At 38.9% G+C, this 20,055-nt stretch overlaps 1 protein-coding gene across 2 annotated transcripts in view; it reads left to right on the top strand.

Moving 5' to 3' along the window:
• LOC131250770 (DExH-box ATP-dependent RNA helicase DExH6) overlaps positions 1-20,055 on the top strand; it is a 101,679-nt gene that overhangs the window by 16,091 nt on the left and 65,533 nt on the right. For both annotated transcript variants that reach the window (XM_058251066.1, XM_058251076.1), the window contains exons 2-4: positions 1,442-1,532; positions 7,951-8,266; positions 8,820-8,894. In XM_058251066.1, coding sequence (XP_058107049.1) covers positions 1,442-1,532; positions 7,951-8,266; positions 8,820-8,894 — 482 coding nt within the window. The remainder of the gene's footprint in view (positions 1-1,441; positions 1,533-7,950; positions 8,267-8,819; positions 8,895-20,055) is intronic.

Genomic DNA, 20,055 nt, shown 5'->3' with positions numbered 1-20,055 from the left:
CCTACGATATATCGCGCGATACAAACACTTCGGACTGATTTCGTGTCACTGGCCAGCGATAATGATAATAACCAATAGTATCAATATTGCGTACACTGGTGACGGACCACCATTTTCCGGATGTGGGTATAGTTAGGGTAGATTATGTAACATGATCATCGATTGGTAGCAATGCAATGACCATCGTCTCATAAGAGGTAATTGATAAACTCAAATTGCCAACTAAAAGGCATCCAAAACCGTATAAGGTTGCAAGAGTTGATAACACTGCCATTCTTGTGACTCGAAGGTGTTTGGTGTCCTTTAAAATTGGCATCTATGAGGACAACATTTGGCGCGGTATAATTTCGATGAATGTCAACCACATCGTTTTCGATTGACCCTATCTCTTTGATCAAAATGTACAAAGAGACGGTAAGGCTAACACGCATACTTTCCTATGGCGAGGTAATTGTATCCATCTTCACTCATTATAGCCTACATTGAACAATCTTGATTAGGTTTTGGTCCCATCATTTAAATGGCCTAAAGAGTGTCTAGATCATCACTTGGGCACAATGTTTGGTCCTCCTACACAGGTGGATGCCAGTCTAGTAGAAATGGTAGGCTTCCAGAGAGTCCTTTTTAATTAGGACAGTAAGTACTTGCCTAATTTTTGCTTTATTTACTAAAGATTGGGACAATTGCGTTCTTCACAATAGGGCCATGCGTAAGAGCCTATAGACAGATGTACACAATTGACTAAAGTTTCCTTCTAGTTTCTGATTTTTGAACTCTTCAAGGAATGAGGCTCTTCCTAGTATATAGGGGATAGACTCTAGTTTTGTCCTCTTTGTTGTTGGACTCCACCAGATTATGCCCCTGGAGCTTTATTTTATTCTTCATAACTCCCTTGCTTTGTGTTGTGGTTTGGATGAGATTTGGAAAGATTAAAGTGGAGAAGTGATTTCTCCAAGCTGTTAGAATCCTGAAACAGTAGAAAGGTTTGTGTTTCTATGCTTTTTCATGGATAAGAATTGAAGTTGATTTCTATGCTGGCGAGTTAGCGGAGGGGTAATCGCAGTTCTTTCCTTGTGTCTAATGGTTATCCTTTGATTTATTATTTTTGTTTAGCTTTCATGCTATAGGCTTTGAGGGCTTGCTCCTCTATCCAGTTTTCTAATAAATTTAAAATTATCAATAAAAAATTAGCAATTGTTAATGCTTGCTTATGTATTCAAAGATGAACACCTGCAAAGTTGTAAGTACAGTATCTGATTGACCTATATTCGTCAGTAATTGTCAAGTGTACCTGATTGCTCTATATGCGCTCAATTTTTTTTTTTTTTTTTTAATCTTCTCAAGCTTAACTACATTTGGAATGCTGTAAAGATCCTTTACATTGAAATAGATGGCTCACAATATGGATGTTACACTCATTTCTTTTCTTTTGAACTTGCAGTCTATACCTTTGAACCCAACTTGACTAATCCTGAACGGGCCGTGGTGCATGAGCTGTGCAGGAAAATGGGTATGGTATCAAAAAGTTCGGGGTGAGTATTTAGATAGTGTGGTTGTAGCTACTAGAAGTTATTCCATCTAATGCGATGAATTAAATTAAATGATCAGACGTGACAACCGGCTTAAAGGATCTTATTATATAACTTGTTCTTTGCAACCTCAAGTTTAGGAAATGAACTTTGTGGACTTGGAATTGGATTTACCATGTGGACTATGAGGAGGTGTAGTTCTTAAGTGGAGCTACAATATGTATTGGATAATTTGATTTTATTTTTGAGAACTGTAGTAGCTTAAAAAGGAACACCAAAGATGGGAAACAAATCCCCATATAAAGGTTTTTCTGATTGAATCCTCTGGCCAATTTACTGCCCAAACTGTTCTTCTTTCTTCAGCAGTTTGGACTGCTCAATGGACGCCCAAGAGATGCATTCTTGGAGTTCCCTTCCACAATATACAACTTGCTAGAAAATATTATCAGATCCTCACTGATTTCTCAGTGACAACTTCGGCTTCTATCGAATTTCTCCATCTTGAACATCAAAAGACATACCAATTAATCCCTCATCATCCCTTAAAAAAATCCTCCAATCCCAGAAGGACCCATATTTTCTTTGGAAGTTCAATTGAAATCGAAGTTGACAATTCTATTTTGGTGGCCATTTTATTGATTTCCTATTGGAACCAAAAGTTTTGGCCTTTTCGGTGTTTCATTTCAGTCATAATTCACTAGAAGTTTGAAAGAAATCAAGACATAAAAAAGTTAAAAGAAAATGCAATGTTTAATGTTAATAGATGTGGAGATGTGGGCCGTACCACTGTACATCCCTCCTAAAGTTTGTTTTCACATAGACTTTGTTTTTAGTTATTTCTTCTTTTTATTAGTTGTTTATTTTGATCTGGGACGTCTAGGATATTTTAGCTCTTGCTCTCTGTCTCTCTCTGTCCCTCTCTCTCTCTCTCTCTCTCTCTCTCTCTCTCTCTCTCTTGTCATATTGACTTTATGTTATTAATATAAAGGGGAGAGGGTGGGCATCCAACACTAACTTACCTTTCCTCTCCTCCCAACTTCCTTTTCTCTCTTCTTTTCTTTTCTCTTCTCTTTAATCTATAATTCTACACATGATAAATACCTCAGCAACACATTAACACACAAAAGATAACCTTCTAAATCATTATAAGAAGTGAGAAGACATGGTAGAACTAATATGAAACACGCAATGTAGACATAATAAATTAATTATACACCAAAAAGTCCAGAGGATGAAAAGGACTGTCCGTTTTTATCTGCACAGTATTCATAGCATTCCTTGGCAGTCCCTCAGGAAGCATGACGTTCAAGACATAGCATTCTTAATAGTCACCTTTGACAAATACTGGTGAAGAAATAATCTTTGAAGAGGCTCAAGGAACCTAGATGACTCTATTTTGCTTAATCTGAGTCACCTGCTCTGGAAGATCCTAGAACTAGTTCTGTTTCCTTTTTCATCCCTTAAAACACCACCAGCACCAAATGCTGGCTATCTCAAGAGCTTTCCTCAGTGCTTAACTTCCATGACCCCATTTGAGGGCTGAACTATTAGTCAGTGTGCTTGGCTATCATCACCTTTGAGCTATCTCAAGAGCTATCCCCAGTGGTTAACTTCCATGATCCCATATGAGGGCTGAACTATTAGTCAGTGTGCTTGGCTATCATCACTTTTGATTTGATTATTAGAAACCAATCTTTTTCTGAATCTGCCACTTCAACTCCCAAGCATTCCTTTGAGACTACAGCCCATCAGATGAATGGTCTGATCACCCGTTTTGATTAACATCAGATTATCTGGATTGACCATCAAATGCAATAGAATTGACATTTACCAAAGTAGTGAATCTCAGAAACATCATCTTTCCCTCATTCTAATTAGAATTATATGAGGTTATAGGCTAACATAAGAAGACTTGAGACCCTAAATTTGTCTTCTCGAGTTCCTCTATAATGTAGATCATTCTTCTAATCTTATCTGTCCTTGAAATCCTCTCTAAGCGGACCTAATTTCCCTTTAGAATAATAGTTATGGTCATTAAGAAAATGCCAGAGAAGTACCTATAAAATAGGTTAAAGCTAAATACGATGCAAACACTACTGTTACTTCAACAAAATTGATTTAAACTAAAAGTTTCTAACTGACTGTTGGACTAAAACTATAATCGCATGATGCCTAAAATGATGAATTTACCCCTGGTGGAAAAAGAAGGAAAGTACAAAATTGTTCTTGTTCTTCATCCAATTGCGATGGGTCCAGTTCCAACATGCTTCAAAAGGTATTGTCCTGATTATTTTCCAGTCGTTTTTTTCCCATCAGTCTTGTGCAAATCCCACAGTATTCCTTGATATTGGCATATCACCATGGTGTGCTGTAAAGGCCATTACGGGGATGTAAAGTCAATTATGTAAAGGTAATGGTAGCAACTGTTACATGTTATGGGGTCGTAAAGGCCGTAACAGCCGTTACCCGTAAAGGCCATTACAGCTCCCGTAACAGCCCATTATGGCTCCTGTGAAGGCTGTAATGGGCCCGTAATGGACTGTTACAGGGCCGATACAGGTTTTCAGATTTATTTCCAATAAAAAAAGAGACCTTAACGGCCGTTACATCCCATATTGTAAAGGTAATGGCGGTGGCCGTTACGGCCACCGTTGCTGTTACGGAATACCTTGTGTATCACAGAGAAAGTCAGACTTCATCCTTTATATTTGATCCTTGCATGCAGTAACCCTTGACTATATCACATAGGGCATAAATAAATTGCAAACGTTCTTAATTGTGATGCGTTAGCACCCTATAATTCTTCTTGATTTTAGGGCATCCATGTTGAATGGAGGAAGTTTAGATCCATCAGACATTTAGATAAGGCTAGTTTCTTCTGGTTTAGGACCTATTTAATGTTTTTATACTGCTCATAGTCAATTGCTGAATTACTGAACCTCTGTGCTGTTGTGCTACTTTGTGCTTCTGGGTTATTTATCCTTCAATACAATCATTGGTTTCTCATCTAGTGTGTTGATTTTCACCTTTTTTTAATGAATCATGTGAAGTGGGGGGTTTTTTTTTTTCCGGTTAACCCTGGTCAGAGGAAGTTTCTAGTTCCCTACCTGAGGATGTGAGTTGTGTCTCAGGTTTTCAGCATGTACAACTGCTGTGCATGTTATAGTGATCCAGATAGTTGATTTGATGGGACTCACCAAGGACAATCATGCCACATAATTCTCCTTGATGGGGTGATCCTAACCTTTCAAATGTGCCCTGCATACTGGCATTTAAGTAAATGCCCTGCATACTGGCATTTAAGTAAAGAAATTCAGCCACTTTCCACTTAAACAAGGTTGAAGATTGAATCTCTAGGATCTTCCAATCTGGAGATTTAGGGGTGTCGTCCCTCCATGGTGGGGTTTATCATATCAATGGTCTACTTCTGAACCACGGGCCCCTCATTTACAATCCAAAACCCTCATGATACTATGCCATCGTTGTCTCGAGGGTCAGAAAATAGTCTCTTGAACATATGAATACCTTTGATACCCAGATAATTTGTATATGCTCACTGTCCTGTGTCAGATACAGCATGATATGATACCAATGCTCGTAGGAGGTACTTGCAGCACATGTTTTAACTGAATCATATTGCATTTAGATTCATTATGTATGGAATACTCTCCAATTTCTAACATTCTTGTTCTAATATATGTTTATTATATATGATATATGGATGCAAATAGGAATTTTATAATACAAATTTGTGAACACTGTCATTCATCAAATTTAGCATGTTTGAAAGATTAAGAAAAATATCTTGTTTAATACAACTGGAAATAAATATAATAGTCAGCATGGTTCTAGTAAAAGTTATAAAACTAAATATGAATTGCATGTGTTATAAATGGGATACTGTCACATACCTGTATCTAGTGTTCGTAATATCGATACTATCGGCCGATATTATTGTTATCACTGGTCAGCGACACGAAACCCATCGGAAACCCTTTGGAAATGAAAAAAAAAAAATATAGATTTTTATGTATCGTGCGAGATATCACCGAAAAAAAGAGAAAAAAATAGGGAAAATCATTCAATCCAGAGGATTTCGGTACCTATAGAAGAACATTGCATGATCGGAAGTAGAATTTGGTGGGCCACTCGATCGATCCATAGCAGTGCGTTGTATGCTCCACAAATTTTCAATTTCCCTTTTTTTTTTCCCCCTCGTCGAATAGATGCGTGATTTACATTGTAAAGGAGATTTCGGCAAGAAATCTGCGAAACCCTAAGAGATTGGGTTTAATCGAGGGATTTTAGGGATTTTTTGGAGAGATTTTAGGGTTTTGGAAGGTCTAAAACCCTTTCTGTTTGCATATTTTCGAAAATTGGTTTTTAATGCATTTTACGGACGCGGGTGCATTGCGTTAGCTCAAAGCCTCAAACGGACGATGTATCACGGGCTCTGTGGGGTCCACCTTGATGTATATGTTTTATCCAATCAGTCCATTCATTATGGAAGATCATTTTAGGGCATAAGTATAAAAAAGAGGCATTTTTAAGCCTAAAGTGGACCACACCACAGGAAGCAGTGGGGATTGAACGCTTACAATTGTTAACTTTTTGTTAGGGACAAAAGTTTTAGATCAAGCTGATATTCATTTTTTTACCTTCACTCATGTCTATGTGACCTTATGAACAAGTTGGATGGCCAAATAACCGTCATGACAGGCCCTACGATGTTTTGAACATGTTGGATGGCAAATAACTCAATCACCACTGTTTAATGTGGTGTGGTCCACTGGAGCATTCAATCTGCCTCTTTTTTAGGATCATGCCCTAAAATGATCCGTCAAAATGGATGGACGGCGTGGATAGAACATATTTAACATGGCGGGCCCTATATAGCCCCTGATAGGTCCATCTGTCTCTTACTAGGTAACGACGGAGGTAGCGGATTAGCTATTTCCTTGGTAAGAGGTTAGTGGGTGTTAACAGTTAACCTTACTGTGTGGGGCCACATTGATGATTTTTATCCATATCCACGCCGTCCATCCTTTTTCTTAGCTCATTTGAGGACGTTATCCAAAAATTTATGCAGATCCAAATCTCTAGTGGACCACACCACTGGAAAAAGTGGTGAATAACTATTAAAAGCTTTTCGTAGGCCACACAAGTTTTGGATGAATCTAATCTTTGTATTTTCCATTCATTAATTTTTTTTCTTGACCTTATCAACGGGTTGGATGGAAAGTAAACGTTACGGATCTCCTTGAAGTGGGCCTTAGGAAGTTTTTAATGGTGACTATTCAATCATCACTGTTTCTTGTGGTGTGGTCCACCTAAGATTTGGATATGCTTAATTTTTAGCAACTTGTCCTAAAATGTGTTGGAAAAATAAATGGACAAAGTGGATATACAAAATGTCATCAAGGTGGGCCCTATGGTGGGAACACCCACTAAGTTGTTACCTGGGTAACACCTAAGCCGCGCCCCGGCAAACTTGGGTGAGTCCTCGAACCAGCAATGTGGGTGGGACCGCTGAACGTAGGGCCCATCTCGATGTATGAATTGTATATCCACGCCGTTCATTTGTTTTTTCAGCTTATTTTATGCCATGGTCCCAGAAATAAATAAAATAAAAGTTTTAGGTGGACCACAGTACATGAAACAATGATTAATGATCATTGAAAACCTTTTGGGGGCCACAAAAGTTTTACATCAAAGTGATATTTGTTTTTATTTGTCATCTAGATCTGTATGACCTTATCAATAGGTTGGATGGTCAATAAACATTACAGTGGATGCCAGGAAGCTTTTAATGGTGGAAGTTCAATGAACACTGTGTCCTGTGGTGTGGTCCACTTGAAATATTTGTTGGCTTCATTTTTGGGCCCATGTCCTAAAATAATCTGGAAAAACAGATGGACGGTGTGGATATACAATGAACAATGAACAACACATGGACGCGGTGGATACTGAATATAGTTGTCTTAGTTCAATGGGACAACACATAGCTTAGACCCTATACAAAGGAAACCTATTATGTGCACTTCTTTTTTGAGATTTTATGATTTAAAAGTGTGTATTAAGGTCTTTTTCAATAATCCCTGAAGTTTCATTGAAAAATTCAACCATTTTCCCAATATTTCCTCATGTTTCCCAAAAAGTGAGATAAATTATGTGATACAAACGATATATCCCATGCAATAACCGATACGTATTTGTATCTCTAGGGTGCTATACATTGCGCGATACCGATATTTCGAACACTGCCCATATCAAGTATTTTAGAGAAGGAGAATTTTACCCTTATTCTTGTATTTCATCTTGATGTCCATATCTATGTATCATGGATCAAGACGAAGATTCTCTGCACTGTTGGCATGTAGATTAAACCTCAAATTTATTTATTATTATTATTTTTTATCAGGCGTGGAAAACAGAGGTGTGTTTCTGTTTATAAAAGTAAAAAGAAGCAGGTATCTGTTGTGAAGGGGAAAGAAAATGTTACTTGTTTGACATTTTCAGAAGAAACGAAAGATGTTTTAAGGGACTTATTTACAAACTATCCTCCTGATGATGGGGAGCTGAATGAGGAAACACCGATGAATTATAGTGGGAATGACAATAAGGGACAGGGGAAGCAAGATTCTAGCTTTTGCAGACCTTCAATGGGCAAGGCTGAGATTGCCAAGAAAGTTGATTTGCTTGCTTCTAGAATAAATGAGGCTCCACACTTAAGAAAGGTTCTTCTTCTAACCATATTCACTTGTAAATTTAGAAATTTATGTGAATTTCATCTACAATATTTTAAAGAAATACTATTGTGATTTATGATGCATGCTTTGTAGAAATTCTAGGAAGTGCCGTCGAAAACGTGTTTGGTGATTGGGACTGTTGATCCAGGCACTGAATATCTGGATGGGCCATGGACCAATCAAACAACTTGGACAATATGATTGTTATGAGATTTCCCCTTGTTTTGTTCACCGTTTCCCTTTTCGAGTTAACATTCCCGTTTTCAGGGGACTATCGGGTGGTCAGATTGCCTTGCTTTTTGAGCTATGGCCCATCCACCTGGTTCCTGGTTGCCACAATTATCCGAATCACTGCACACTAGTACCATGTGTACAATAGATTTGTTTTGGTGTGCGCTTCATGAACTTCTTGAAGCACATGCTTCATGGTAGCATTTATCAACACTTGAAGCTATTTGATTTCAATTGGGTGCTAACTCCACAAAATCTGTCTACCATTCTGGATTGGTGTTGAATGTTAACTGTGGTTTCATGCATGCAGATTATTGAAGATAGATCTAAGCTTCCAATTGTGTCCTTCAAGGATGTCATTACATCCACATTAGAATCACACCAGGTTCCTTTACTGTTATTGCTCCTTTGGATGGCTTATTTTGATAGATAATAGTCTATAAATGCATATCTATAAGACATTCACAAGCCAGGTTCCTTTACTGTTAGTGCTCCTTTGGATGGCTGGCTGCATTCTTGTTTGCAATTCATAGACATTAATCCACAAATATGCACCGATAACACTCACATGCATGCACACACAAAACTATGATCAAGTGTGAAGTAGTCATACCTTATAACATGTGAATTTATGTGGGTTCCAATAGGGCCACTGTGCACATGCAAGCATACTCTCACACTGAACTATGATCAAGTATGGAGTAGTTGTACCTTATTACGTTTAAATTTATGTGCATCCAATGTGGCTACTGACCATTGTAGCATTTGATCCACAAAATAATCACAATTGGATAATAACGGCCATGCAATAGGGGCATGAAAAATAGATGGTGAGAGTAAAAATGGTCTCACAAATTTATATGTGGGATCCAATGTGGCCACCGTAGATAGCATTTGATCAACAAAATAACCACGATTGGATAATCCTGGCCATATCCGCATACACAGAGGGCATGAAAAATAGACAACAAGAGTAAAAATGGTCTTAACATCAATTTTGTAAGCCCTTATTTGAGTTGATACAACAATCCAATAAGGTGATATTGGGGCCATGCACAATGGCACAATGGACACCATCTTTCTAATCGCACACGTGATTAGAGGTGGGCCTCCTACATCAAGCAAACACCGAGCAAACACCACTAGCTTGCCAAGAACCATCTGAAATCTGAGGAAAATGGACGGCTTCTCGTCTCATGCAAATCCTCTTTCACTGCCTACAACGGAGTAATGTCCACGACGCCGTCGAAGTGGTTGATGCTGGCCACATCATCCATAGGATAAAACTGCTCTAGTTCCTCCAACGCCTGCTCTCACTCACTGATTTTCATAGCCGAACCATCGACCATATCAAACCATGGATCATATTGGAATACTTTGATTTCCTTGCCATATTAACTAATTCCTCATTTACACTGCATATACTTTGTTTTAGTTCAACCAATTTTGCATCCTTTTGATTTGCACTGCATATACTTTTTTTCAGTTCAACTAATTTTACATCCTTTAGATTTTAAAGTATCCCTTCATAAATCTAGATTTGTGCTTATGCTCTCCCTCATCTTGTCAATCAAAACTATGTCTTCCACAACCAAAATACACCATGTGATCACTTCCTGCAAATGTGTCGTTACCTTGTCCATAACTAATGCAAAAAGGTACATGTCAATGCTGACCCTAGGTGAAAGCCTACAATAATTGGGAACTAACTTCTCTCCACTAGTGGTACCTGCATTTGATATTGCTCACTCGTACATATCATTAATCATATCAATATATCCTCTTGGAACTCCTTTCTTTACCAAAACCCACTAGATTAACTCTTTAAGGACCCTATTACATGCTTTTCCAAGTAAATAAAGGCCATGTGGAGATCCTTCCTCTTATATTTTTTCATCAATTATCTAAGCAGGAAAATAGCTTCTATGGTAGACTTCCTTGGCATAACCAAATTGATTTTTTGATACATGTCTCATGCCTTCGTCTTTGGTTAATCACTCTCGCCCAAAGTTTCATAGTATGCCCCAACATGAAGATAGCCTTGCATTGAAACTGGGTCAATCTCATCAAGTGGGCAACATGTACTTTGGATCTCATCAATAGCTTACTATGGTTTTCTGCGATGTACGCACGTTGTTATGGGTAAAATCCAAGGTGTACTGTTTTGGTAATGGTGGGCGTAATGGTCCCCACTGTTACCGATACGGATACGGCTCGTATCAGCAGATACGAGCCTTGTAATGCTCAATTTTATTTTATTTTATTTAATATATTATTTTTTAATTATTATTAATAATAGTTTTTTTTAGGTCAGAAAAATATGGAAAAATATCCATTAAATCTGGAATATTCTAAATATTCCAAACTTGCATTCATTTATAATTTTGAACATATTTATGGTGGTGTAACGGTCCACTATTTGGTGAGAAGTTGTATTGGGCTGTCTGATGAATTATGAACCTGACAACCTGGAATTGACTGTAAAACTTATATATTTAATTTTCTAACTATTTAATATCAATGATAAATATATTAGAATGAATATAATATCAAAATATCTCACGTGTAGGTGTTTGTAATTATTTTTCGTAATTTATTCTATATTAAGTTATTAACATACCTAAGGAGTGAGGTCTCTAGAATTGCATAAATTATAATGTTCATTCTATTTTAAAGTCTTCAACATATGACATGTCAAAGACTTCTCCTCCTATCCTGTGGTTCCTGTCGTGTTATCCTCAAGTCAAGAATATATAAAAAAATAGTAGTGTTTGATATACTCCCCTACAACTTGATTAATGATTACTTGATTAGTTGTTAGGGGAGTTATTTTAAGTACAAGTTCGGCAGTATCAAGTGTGTGCTTGCTTGGTGAATGTGTGGGTAATGGACTAATGGGTATATAGCAATACTTACCTTAATAAAAATATATACTTACAGTTACCATAATAAAATTCACGAGTTACCACTCACCACCAAAATGAAAATTTACTTTGTTGTGATTGCTTGATCTCTACCTCCACCTCCACGTCATTGTCATCATTAGGCTGCGACTGTGGAATAGGTGCTGCATATCCATAATATCCAGTGCCAGAGGAAAAGACCAGGTCAACGAAACCAGATAGGCAACGACTCCAACCCCGAGTAAGGATATCCACCAATGCCCATCGAATAGCCGTACTAGTGCCCATACTAAGGCTGTTGAGAATCTTGAGATTGAGAATGTGTTTGTTGTGATGAGTAACTTGGATTTGGATATGTATATCTATAATCATATGGATATGGATCAGGACTACTCTAACATGAGTGTGACAGAACAAGCTCAGTATAACTATAATCCCATTGGCCATAAGAATATCTATCATAATGATCAGGACCATGGGCCTACTTATGTTCCGGACCTCCTGGTGCACCACTAGACCTAGCTTCCTCTTGCTGGATGTATCGTGACTCAGTACACTCATAAGTCCGACCTCGTGTACCTTGTCGATGTTCATTGGGCTCTCGATTTGTAGATGGCTGTATGGTGTGCCGAGCAACACTAGAAGTGCTAGCATCAGGGGCGTCATCACCATCACCAGCATGATCATCTGACTCGGTCTCGCTGCTGCTACTGCTCGTCCTCTTCTGTTGAACTTAGAGCCAGACTTTGCATGAAAGCTGCCCCTCTTTCTGGGTCCAACATAGCTGCATGACTTTCTTGCTGCACTGTGTGTATTATTATGTCATCAACTTCCAATTCTTCACTATCCTTTTCAATTTGTTATTCCCTTGCTTCCAACCAAAGTAGCTTTGGGTCGTCCTCATCATAAATATTGTTCAAGTTTATTGGACAGTAGTTCGTGTCCCCGACGTCCATGATGCTCCTATGATGTCGTCGCATTCTTAGCCTCATGTTGTAGTGTGTGAAGACAGTCTATCCAACGTCCTAGTCTGCAATCTATTCCTATTCTTTAAATGAATAAGTGTAAAACAACTCCAATTGTTTTCGCAACTAGAAGATGTTGTCTGGCTCAAAACTTTTACTGTTATTTTTTGGAGAGCCTTCGTATTCTCTCTGAAATTCATCCACCATTTGGCTGTTGCAACCTAGATATTGCATGCTATGCAAGAGCATCTCCCAAGCTGCCTTGGCGAATTCCAAATATATCTAATTCATTCAACGCCTTTATTTGCATATATAAGTCAGGCTTTAATTTCTTTATTACATTCTTTAGCTCAAAACGAACTTCATTATCCGTAACAAATGATTGAGCATATCTGTACCTAGGATTTAGGTAGTAACCTGCTGCACGAAGATCATGATGAAGTTGCGTTGTCCATCTCTTGTCGATCATCTTCCAATAAGACTCCCAACTTGTACAATCATATTGAATTGTCAACTTCACCTTATCCATGGCATCGTAGAGTAAGCCCATGGTAGGTGCTTCGTTGGTTTCAACAAGACGGAGCACCTTCATTAGTGGCTCCATCACCTTTAGGATCCTCTTGACATTCTTCCAATATTTGTTGTCCTGTTCACAACTTTAACCGGTGTCCCTGATGTCTTCTTTCAATGTTTTGTGTTGAGCTAATCTCGGGAAGCGAACATCTCACTCAACTCTCCCCTATGCTGGTATAAACTCTCTAAGGCTATAATGTTTGTTGTAAATCTAGTCGCCGCAGGCCTTAGCAACTCTCTTCCTTCCGTGAACTTCCTCATTATTGCAACTACTTGATTATGGTTGTAAATAAATGGTGTTACTTATCTTGCCCTTTCGACCATTTCATTGACACTCTTCTTCTTCCCAATATCTTCCAATATAAGATCAATACAATGGGCAACATATGGTGGCCAAAACATATGTGGTCTCTTTATCATCAACTTATGTCCTACAACCTTATATGTTGCTTCGTGATCTGTCACATTCTGCACCCCATTCTCCTCTCCAATCTCATCCACCACTTTATCTATTAGGGAAAAAATATAATTAGATTTTTTTTTTTTTTCGGCCGATGCATCAATTGACTTATGGTACACAGTTCCCAAGTGGCAGTACACCATGAAGTTGATCATGCCGCGTCTGGTTGAGCTAGTCCAACCATCACACATGATCATGCATCCTTTAGCCTACCATATGGGTTTAAAGGTAGCCCACGTATGCTTTCACATTTGCATACTTTGCATCTGTCCATTTCCCCTAATCTCCCTAGCCGTGAGAGCTTTAATTCTTTCGCCTGCTTCTGCCACTGCATCAATTACCACCGGCCAATATGGAGAATTGGCCGCGTTAGGAGGTATGTTGGTATGCATAAATAACTTTGCTGCTGCCCTACCTAGCTTTTCAATGGAAGTTCTACTCTATATTTGTTTTATCTTCTTTTGTTTAGTTGATTATTTCCTAAATAGGATTAGATCAATAGAGGGTCTCCTGGGCTCATTTACTTCTTTATCCAAATGTATAGGGGCATCACGTGAAGATGCCTCTCATCGGCTCTTAAACATACGTCGTAATCCACCCAACCTACCCTCACCCCCACCCTCACCCCCATCCCCACCCTCACTTGCAGATGCAGTCGCATTCTTAGCTGCACTCCCACTCCCATTCCTACCTCCCCCCTTGTATCACGTATAAACCCCTTCGTGCGAAACATGCGTTGGCATTCTTCCTCTTCATGAGCAAAACGCAAGCTCCCTAACTATAGTTACTTTCTGATCTGAATCTTCGTCAGAATCAATAATATCTTTATCACAAACGCCTATATATTCAGGACCAAACACCTGTCGGGCTGCCTCCAAAATATCATATTTCTTTTTCTTCCCGGCTGCATGCTTACCCTTTGACTCATCCAAACTGGCTTGCATTAAAGTCATTATCTCTTTTGGTACTCTAGTATATCCTGCAACTTGACCATTTTGATGTGCCAAATGTTGTTTGTTGTTTGAGTTACGTAATTCCACCAGTTATTAGTTTGTCATAATAGTTACACTTCATTTGGTGCCTAGTACCACTTACCCTCTGACAATGTTGCCATCCAATATCCTCTCTTGTTGGCTAGACCCAGACATTTTCTTAGGTAGATATGGTCTATGTGAGAGTCTACTCGATTCTCTAAGTTTAAATACAGTTTTTAAAGGAGAATGAATTAATTAATTTAAATATCGAAACTTAATGTAAATAAATTAATAAAATAAAGTTCGAACTTCCGGATATAATCAATAAAGAAGAAATTATGTTTTAAACCATACGAAGCTCCAAAACTTGTCCTAAATAAGAAAATATAAATATAAAGTCAGTAATCCAAAAATAAAAATAAAAATAAAAATATATAAAATCAGTTGCATAATATGTTAAATGCACATTGATGTGTTCTACTATAATTAACACATCATACTCAACCATTAAAACAAAAAAACATTGAAAAACATGATTTTTCTTAATTTTTAAAAATTGCCAAAAAAAATAAAATAAAATATAAAATCAATTGCATAATATGTTAAATGCACATTAATATGTTCTACTATGATTACCACATCATATTCAACCATTAAAACAGAAATACATTGAAAAAAATGATTTTTCCTAATTTTAAAAAATAGATCGAAAATAGTCTGAAAATTAAAAAAATAGTATAAAATTAGTTGCATAATCTGTTAAATGCACATTGATATGTTCTACTATGATTAACACATCATATTCAACCATTAAAACAGAAATACATTGAAAAAACTGATTTTTCCTAATTTTAAAAAATCGATCAAAAATAGTCTGAAAATTAAAAAAATAATATAAAATTAGTTGCATAATCTGTTAAATGCACATTGATATGTTCTACTATGATTAACACATCATATTCAACCATTAAAACAAAAATACATTGAAAAAAAATGATTTTTCCTAATTTTAAAAATTGGTTGAAAATAAAAAATAAAATAAAAATAAAATCAGTTGCATAATCTGTTAAATGCACATTGATATGTTTTATTATAATTAACACATCATATTCAACCATTAAAACAAAAATACTTTGAAAAAAAAATAATTTTTCATAATTTTTAAAAATCGGTCGAAAATAAATAAAAAATAAAAAATTAGTTGCATAATATGTTAAATGACATTCATATGTTCTACTATGATTAACGCATCATATTCAACCGTTAAAACAGAAAAACATTGAAAAAAGTGATTTTTTCTAATTTTTAAAATCGGACGAAAATAATTTAAAAATAAAAAAAATATAAAATCAGTTGCATAATCTGTTAAATGTACATTGATATGTTCTACTATGATTATCAAATCATATTCAACCGTAACAACATAGATTAAAAAAAAAGGTATAAATACCTATTTTTGAAGATATTCCAGAAAATGGCCCACTGAGCTTCGATTCAACAAAATCCTTGAAATAGCTTATTTTGATATTCAAATTCATGCTAAGAGTGGTCGAAATTTGAAGTAGAATGGTTTAAGAAGAATTTGGAAGAGAAAAGTACCAAAAATGAGAAAAATAACCACTTAAAAAAGAAAAAAAAAGTTTGTTTTTTGACCGTTACGAACCCAAAAATAAGGGGGTCACCGTTATGGACCTGTAACACGTAACGGTACTAACCGTTACTATTATGTATCGGTTGTTACAGCCGATACATAACCAATTTTGCATACCTTGGTAAAATCGAGCTGACCTAATATATGAAACACGTGGCAACAAGACCATCAAAATAGACTCTCTGAACTATCAAAGGGCTAGAGAAGATGAGTTGAGCAACGAGACTTAATGACCGAGCTGAAATAGTTAAACTAGTTTGGAAATAAGACTTAGCAACAGACCTATATATCTTGACTTTTGATGTCGACCTCGACCTTGGGTGTCAACCTCGACCTCGAATGTTGACCTTGACCTTGAATCTGGACCTTCAATACCAACCTCAAGGTCGGATGCTGACCTCGACCTCGGATGTTGACCTCAAGCTCGGAATCAGAAACATCCAGAGAAATTCCCGCACTGTATATGGGCGGGATTGCTCAGCTAGATCTCAACTGAAGATCACGCCAATCGAAGCATAATTAAAGAAATATTCGAGAACAGATTCCGATTCCAATACAGGCCCCTCCAACTATCTTACAAATCTACTTGGATACGAGAATTACCTAAGAACACCTATAAATACATCGTCCTCTTCATGGAGAAGGTACACAAATATCCCGATTCTAGTACGCCTACTGTGAGTCTATACACCTAACTTAGGCATTGGAGGGGCCCTAACTACAACCGGTGCCCCCAATGTCCCCATGTTCTCCATTAATTTGTAGGTACCCAACGGCTCATAGGAGGTGGAATCGGATCGACCAGATTTGAGCAATAACAATTTGGTGTTGTCTGTGGAATGACAACAAGGCTATTCATAAGTTCCCCTTTCGTCAAGAACATCCATTTTTTCCCTTTGTCTTGTGATGGCTAAGGGAATAAGAAAGGCTTTAGCCACCATTATTGAACTAATCCCAATGCGGGAAGAACAGCCTTAGAGCCTTAGGGCATCGTAGTCAGATCCTCAACCTAACCCCCCTTCCTCGACAGTCGCATGAAGATCTCGGAACAGGGGGGTTGGCTCGTCTCTTTAGAGAACCATGTCGAGGCCTTGGCTGGTAATGTTGATCGGATTATGCGGATATCAGATAGATAGCATCCCTTCCCCAACCAAGGCGTGGAGTTGGGGGCAACAACCGAGCAATCTCGACCTCCTCAAGCACCTCACGACTCATGTGGTAAGGGATTGACCAACATGAAGCAAGTGTGTCCCCACACAAACCATGGGAACGACCGAGCTCGCTGAGTCCCATCTGCATCACACTATAGAAAAGAGAAGGTGTGAGAAAGCTCTTGAAGCGACAGTAGAAAGCGAAGTTCCATAGGAGGCAGAGTTGAAGGAAATCTGAGATCTGCTCAGCGATATCCAGTAGGCATGCCAGGCGAAAGCCCCTGCCTCCATTGACGCTATGCTTGAGGAAGCCGAGCCCTTGTTCACGGACGACATCATGAGATCCTAGCTACCGTCTAGGTTCTGGATGCCCCAGATAACCCCTTACACAGGGTCGGGAAATCCGGCCAAACACCTAGAGTCCTTCAGAGCCTGGATGGAATTTCGCGGTGCTTTTGGACTCATGATGTGCAGAGCATTCTCCCTGACCTTGTCAGGAGCTGCACGGAAATGGTATAGACACCTGAAGCCAAAGTCCAACTCCACTCAGCTCAACAAGGCCTTCATCACTCAGTTCATCGTCGGGAAAGATAGGAGAAAGCCGTTAATTCACCTTCTCACGATTACTCAAAGGGAGGACGAGCTGCTAAGAAATTACATCGTTCTCTTCACTGCTGAAGCAGTCTAGGTTGACAGTTACTTCGACCAGATAGCTCTTGCCGCCATGGCAGCTGGCCTTAAGCATGTGAAGTTCTTATTCTCAATTGGTAAGAACCCCCCCAACTACTCTCGCCGACTTACTTAACTGAGCTAAACAATATTCGAATGCAGAGGAGCTCTTAAGTTCACGAAGAGCTACTCGAGGTGAAAACAGCTCGGCTAAGGACAGTAAGCGAAAGGAAGAGGGGGAGCCTTCTGCTGCTAACACCGAGAGGAAAAAAGAGGACCAAAACAGAGGCCATCGTACTAGCCGCCGATTGGGAAGCCACTTTCGCTCCTACACTCCCTTGAACACTACGCGGACACTATGCTAGAGCAAGTGCTCATGGAAGTGCGTGATAAAATAATACTGAAATGGTTGAGGAAGATTAAGGCCGACGCCGAGAAAAGAGACGAGGAAATATTGCCATTTTCATTGAGATCATGGTCATAATACGGCGGAGTGTTTTGACTTAAAAGAAGAACCCAAGTCCCTCATCCGAAAGGGACGTCTACGAGAGTTTGTCGACAAAGAAAGGGATAACTAACCAACTCGGCAAGTAGAGCGACTCGACGACTAGAATAATAATGAAGAGACAAGTGAGATACACATCATATTTGGAGGACCGACTGGTGGTGGAGACTCGAACAGGGCACGCCAAGCACATGCTCAAAGCATGAGTAGTAGCGAGAAGGATCATCACGTCTACCTTACCGACATGACTGTAAAGGAGTAAAGGCTGCCCTCGTGTAGAATGGCCTTCACAAAGAAAGATGCCCAAGGGCTCCACTAACCGCACGTCGCCGCCTTGGTAGTCACCATGACTGTGACCAATCACAAGGTACACCAGATATTGGTCGACACTGACAACTCGACTGATATTCTATTTGCATCCGCTTTTGACAATATGGTGGTCGAGAGATCCAGATTGCGACCTGTTCAGACTCACCTGCTCGGTTTCGCAAGAGAGAAGGTGGCCTCTAAGGGAAGCATTCTACTACTTGTAACTGTTGGCGAAGACATTAACTAGACCACAACCATGATCGACTTCCTTGTAGTAGATTGTCCTTCAGTCTACAACATGATCTTGGGCAAACCGTCTTTAAACACCATGAGAGTTGTGGTATCCACTTATCACCTTGTAATGAAATTCTCGACCGAGCACGTTGTTGGCTAAGTTAGGGGTGATCAACACGAGACTCAACAATGCTACTCGACAGCACTCCGAGCAAAAGCGCAACGACATTAGATAATGCACATCATCTCCCTGGATCCACGGCAGGATTTTACAAAGGGGATCGCCAGTGGAAGACATGGCAATCCCACTCTCTGAGAGCAACCCGACACGCACGATCTAGGTCGGATCGTTACTTGAACCAGGGCGCCAGTCGGAGATCATCGACCTGTTGAGGCACCACCACTATGGCGTCTTCGCCTGGTCCCACCAAGACATGCCCGACATAAATCTTGAGGTTTGACCCCGACCACAAGCTAGTAAGACAAAAACGACGCGCGTTCGACCTCGAAAGGTATGCAGCCATTGGTGAAGAGGCCGGGTTCATTGAGGAGATCTACTATCCCAACTGGTTGGCAAGCGTTGTATTAGTGAAAAAGGCCAACGGAAAATTACGAGTGTGAGTCGACTATATTGACTTGAACAAGGCATGCTCGAAAGACATCTTTCCCCTCCTGAGAATCAACCAACTGGTTGATAGCACTGCCAATAGAGATGTGCACGAGTCGAGTTAGCTCAGTTACTTCGCTCGACTTGACTTGAAAAGGCTCGATTCGCCTCGGCTTGAACCTCAACTCGAATCGAGTCGGATTGAATCAGCTCGGTGACTTGGTTATTTTGATATTGATGCTGCTCGCCCAGTGTTTGATGAAATGACTCAATGAAGTGTTGTTTCAGGTGCATACATTTTCTGCGGGATCGGCTGGTGGCAAGGAAGGGATGGATACGAAACAAATCACTACAAAAAAAAACTTTATATTATAAAATTGCCTCACATCTTGATTTTGATGCTGCCCATTGAGTGTTTGATGAAATACCTGTAAATTGCTATTATTGTTTTGCATTATGTGAAAAATTGAAGATGCACTTTGTGTTTAAGAAAATGTCGCACAAGCTTGAACTGGCCCGAGTTGCTGAGAGGATCGAGCCAAGCC

The sequence above is a fragment of the Magnolia sinica genome, chromosome 1 (genome assembly GCF_029962835.1).
Source record: "Magnolia sinica isolate HGM2019 chromosome 1, MsV1, whole genome shotgun sequence".
Classification (NCBI taxonomy): Eukaryota; Viridiplantae; Streptophyta; class Magnoliopsida; order Magnoliales; family Magnoliaceae; genus Magnolia; species Magnolia sinica.
The sequence above is the reverse complement of the archived record's forward strand: the minus strand, read 5'-3'. Positions and strand labels throughout refer to the sequence as shown.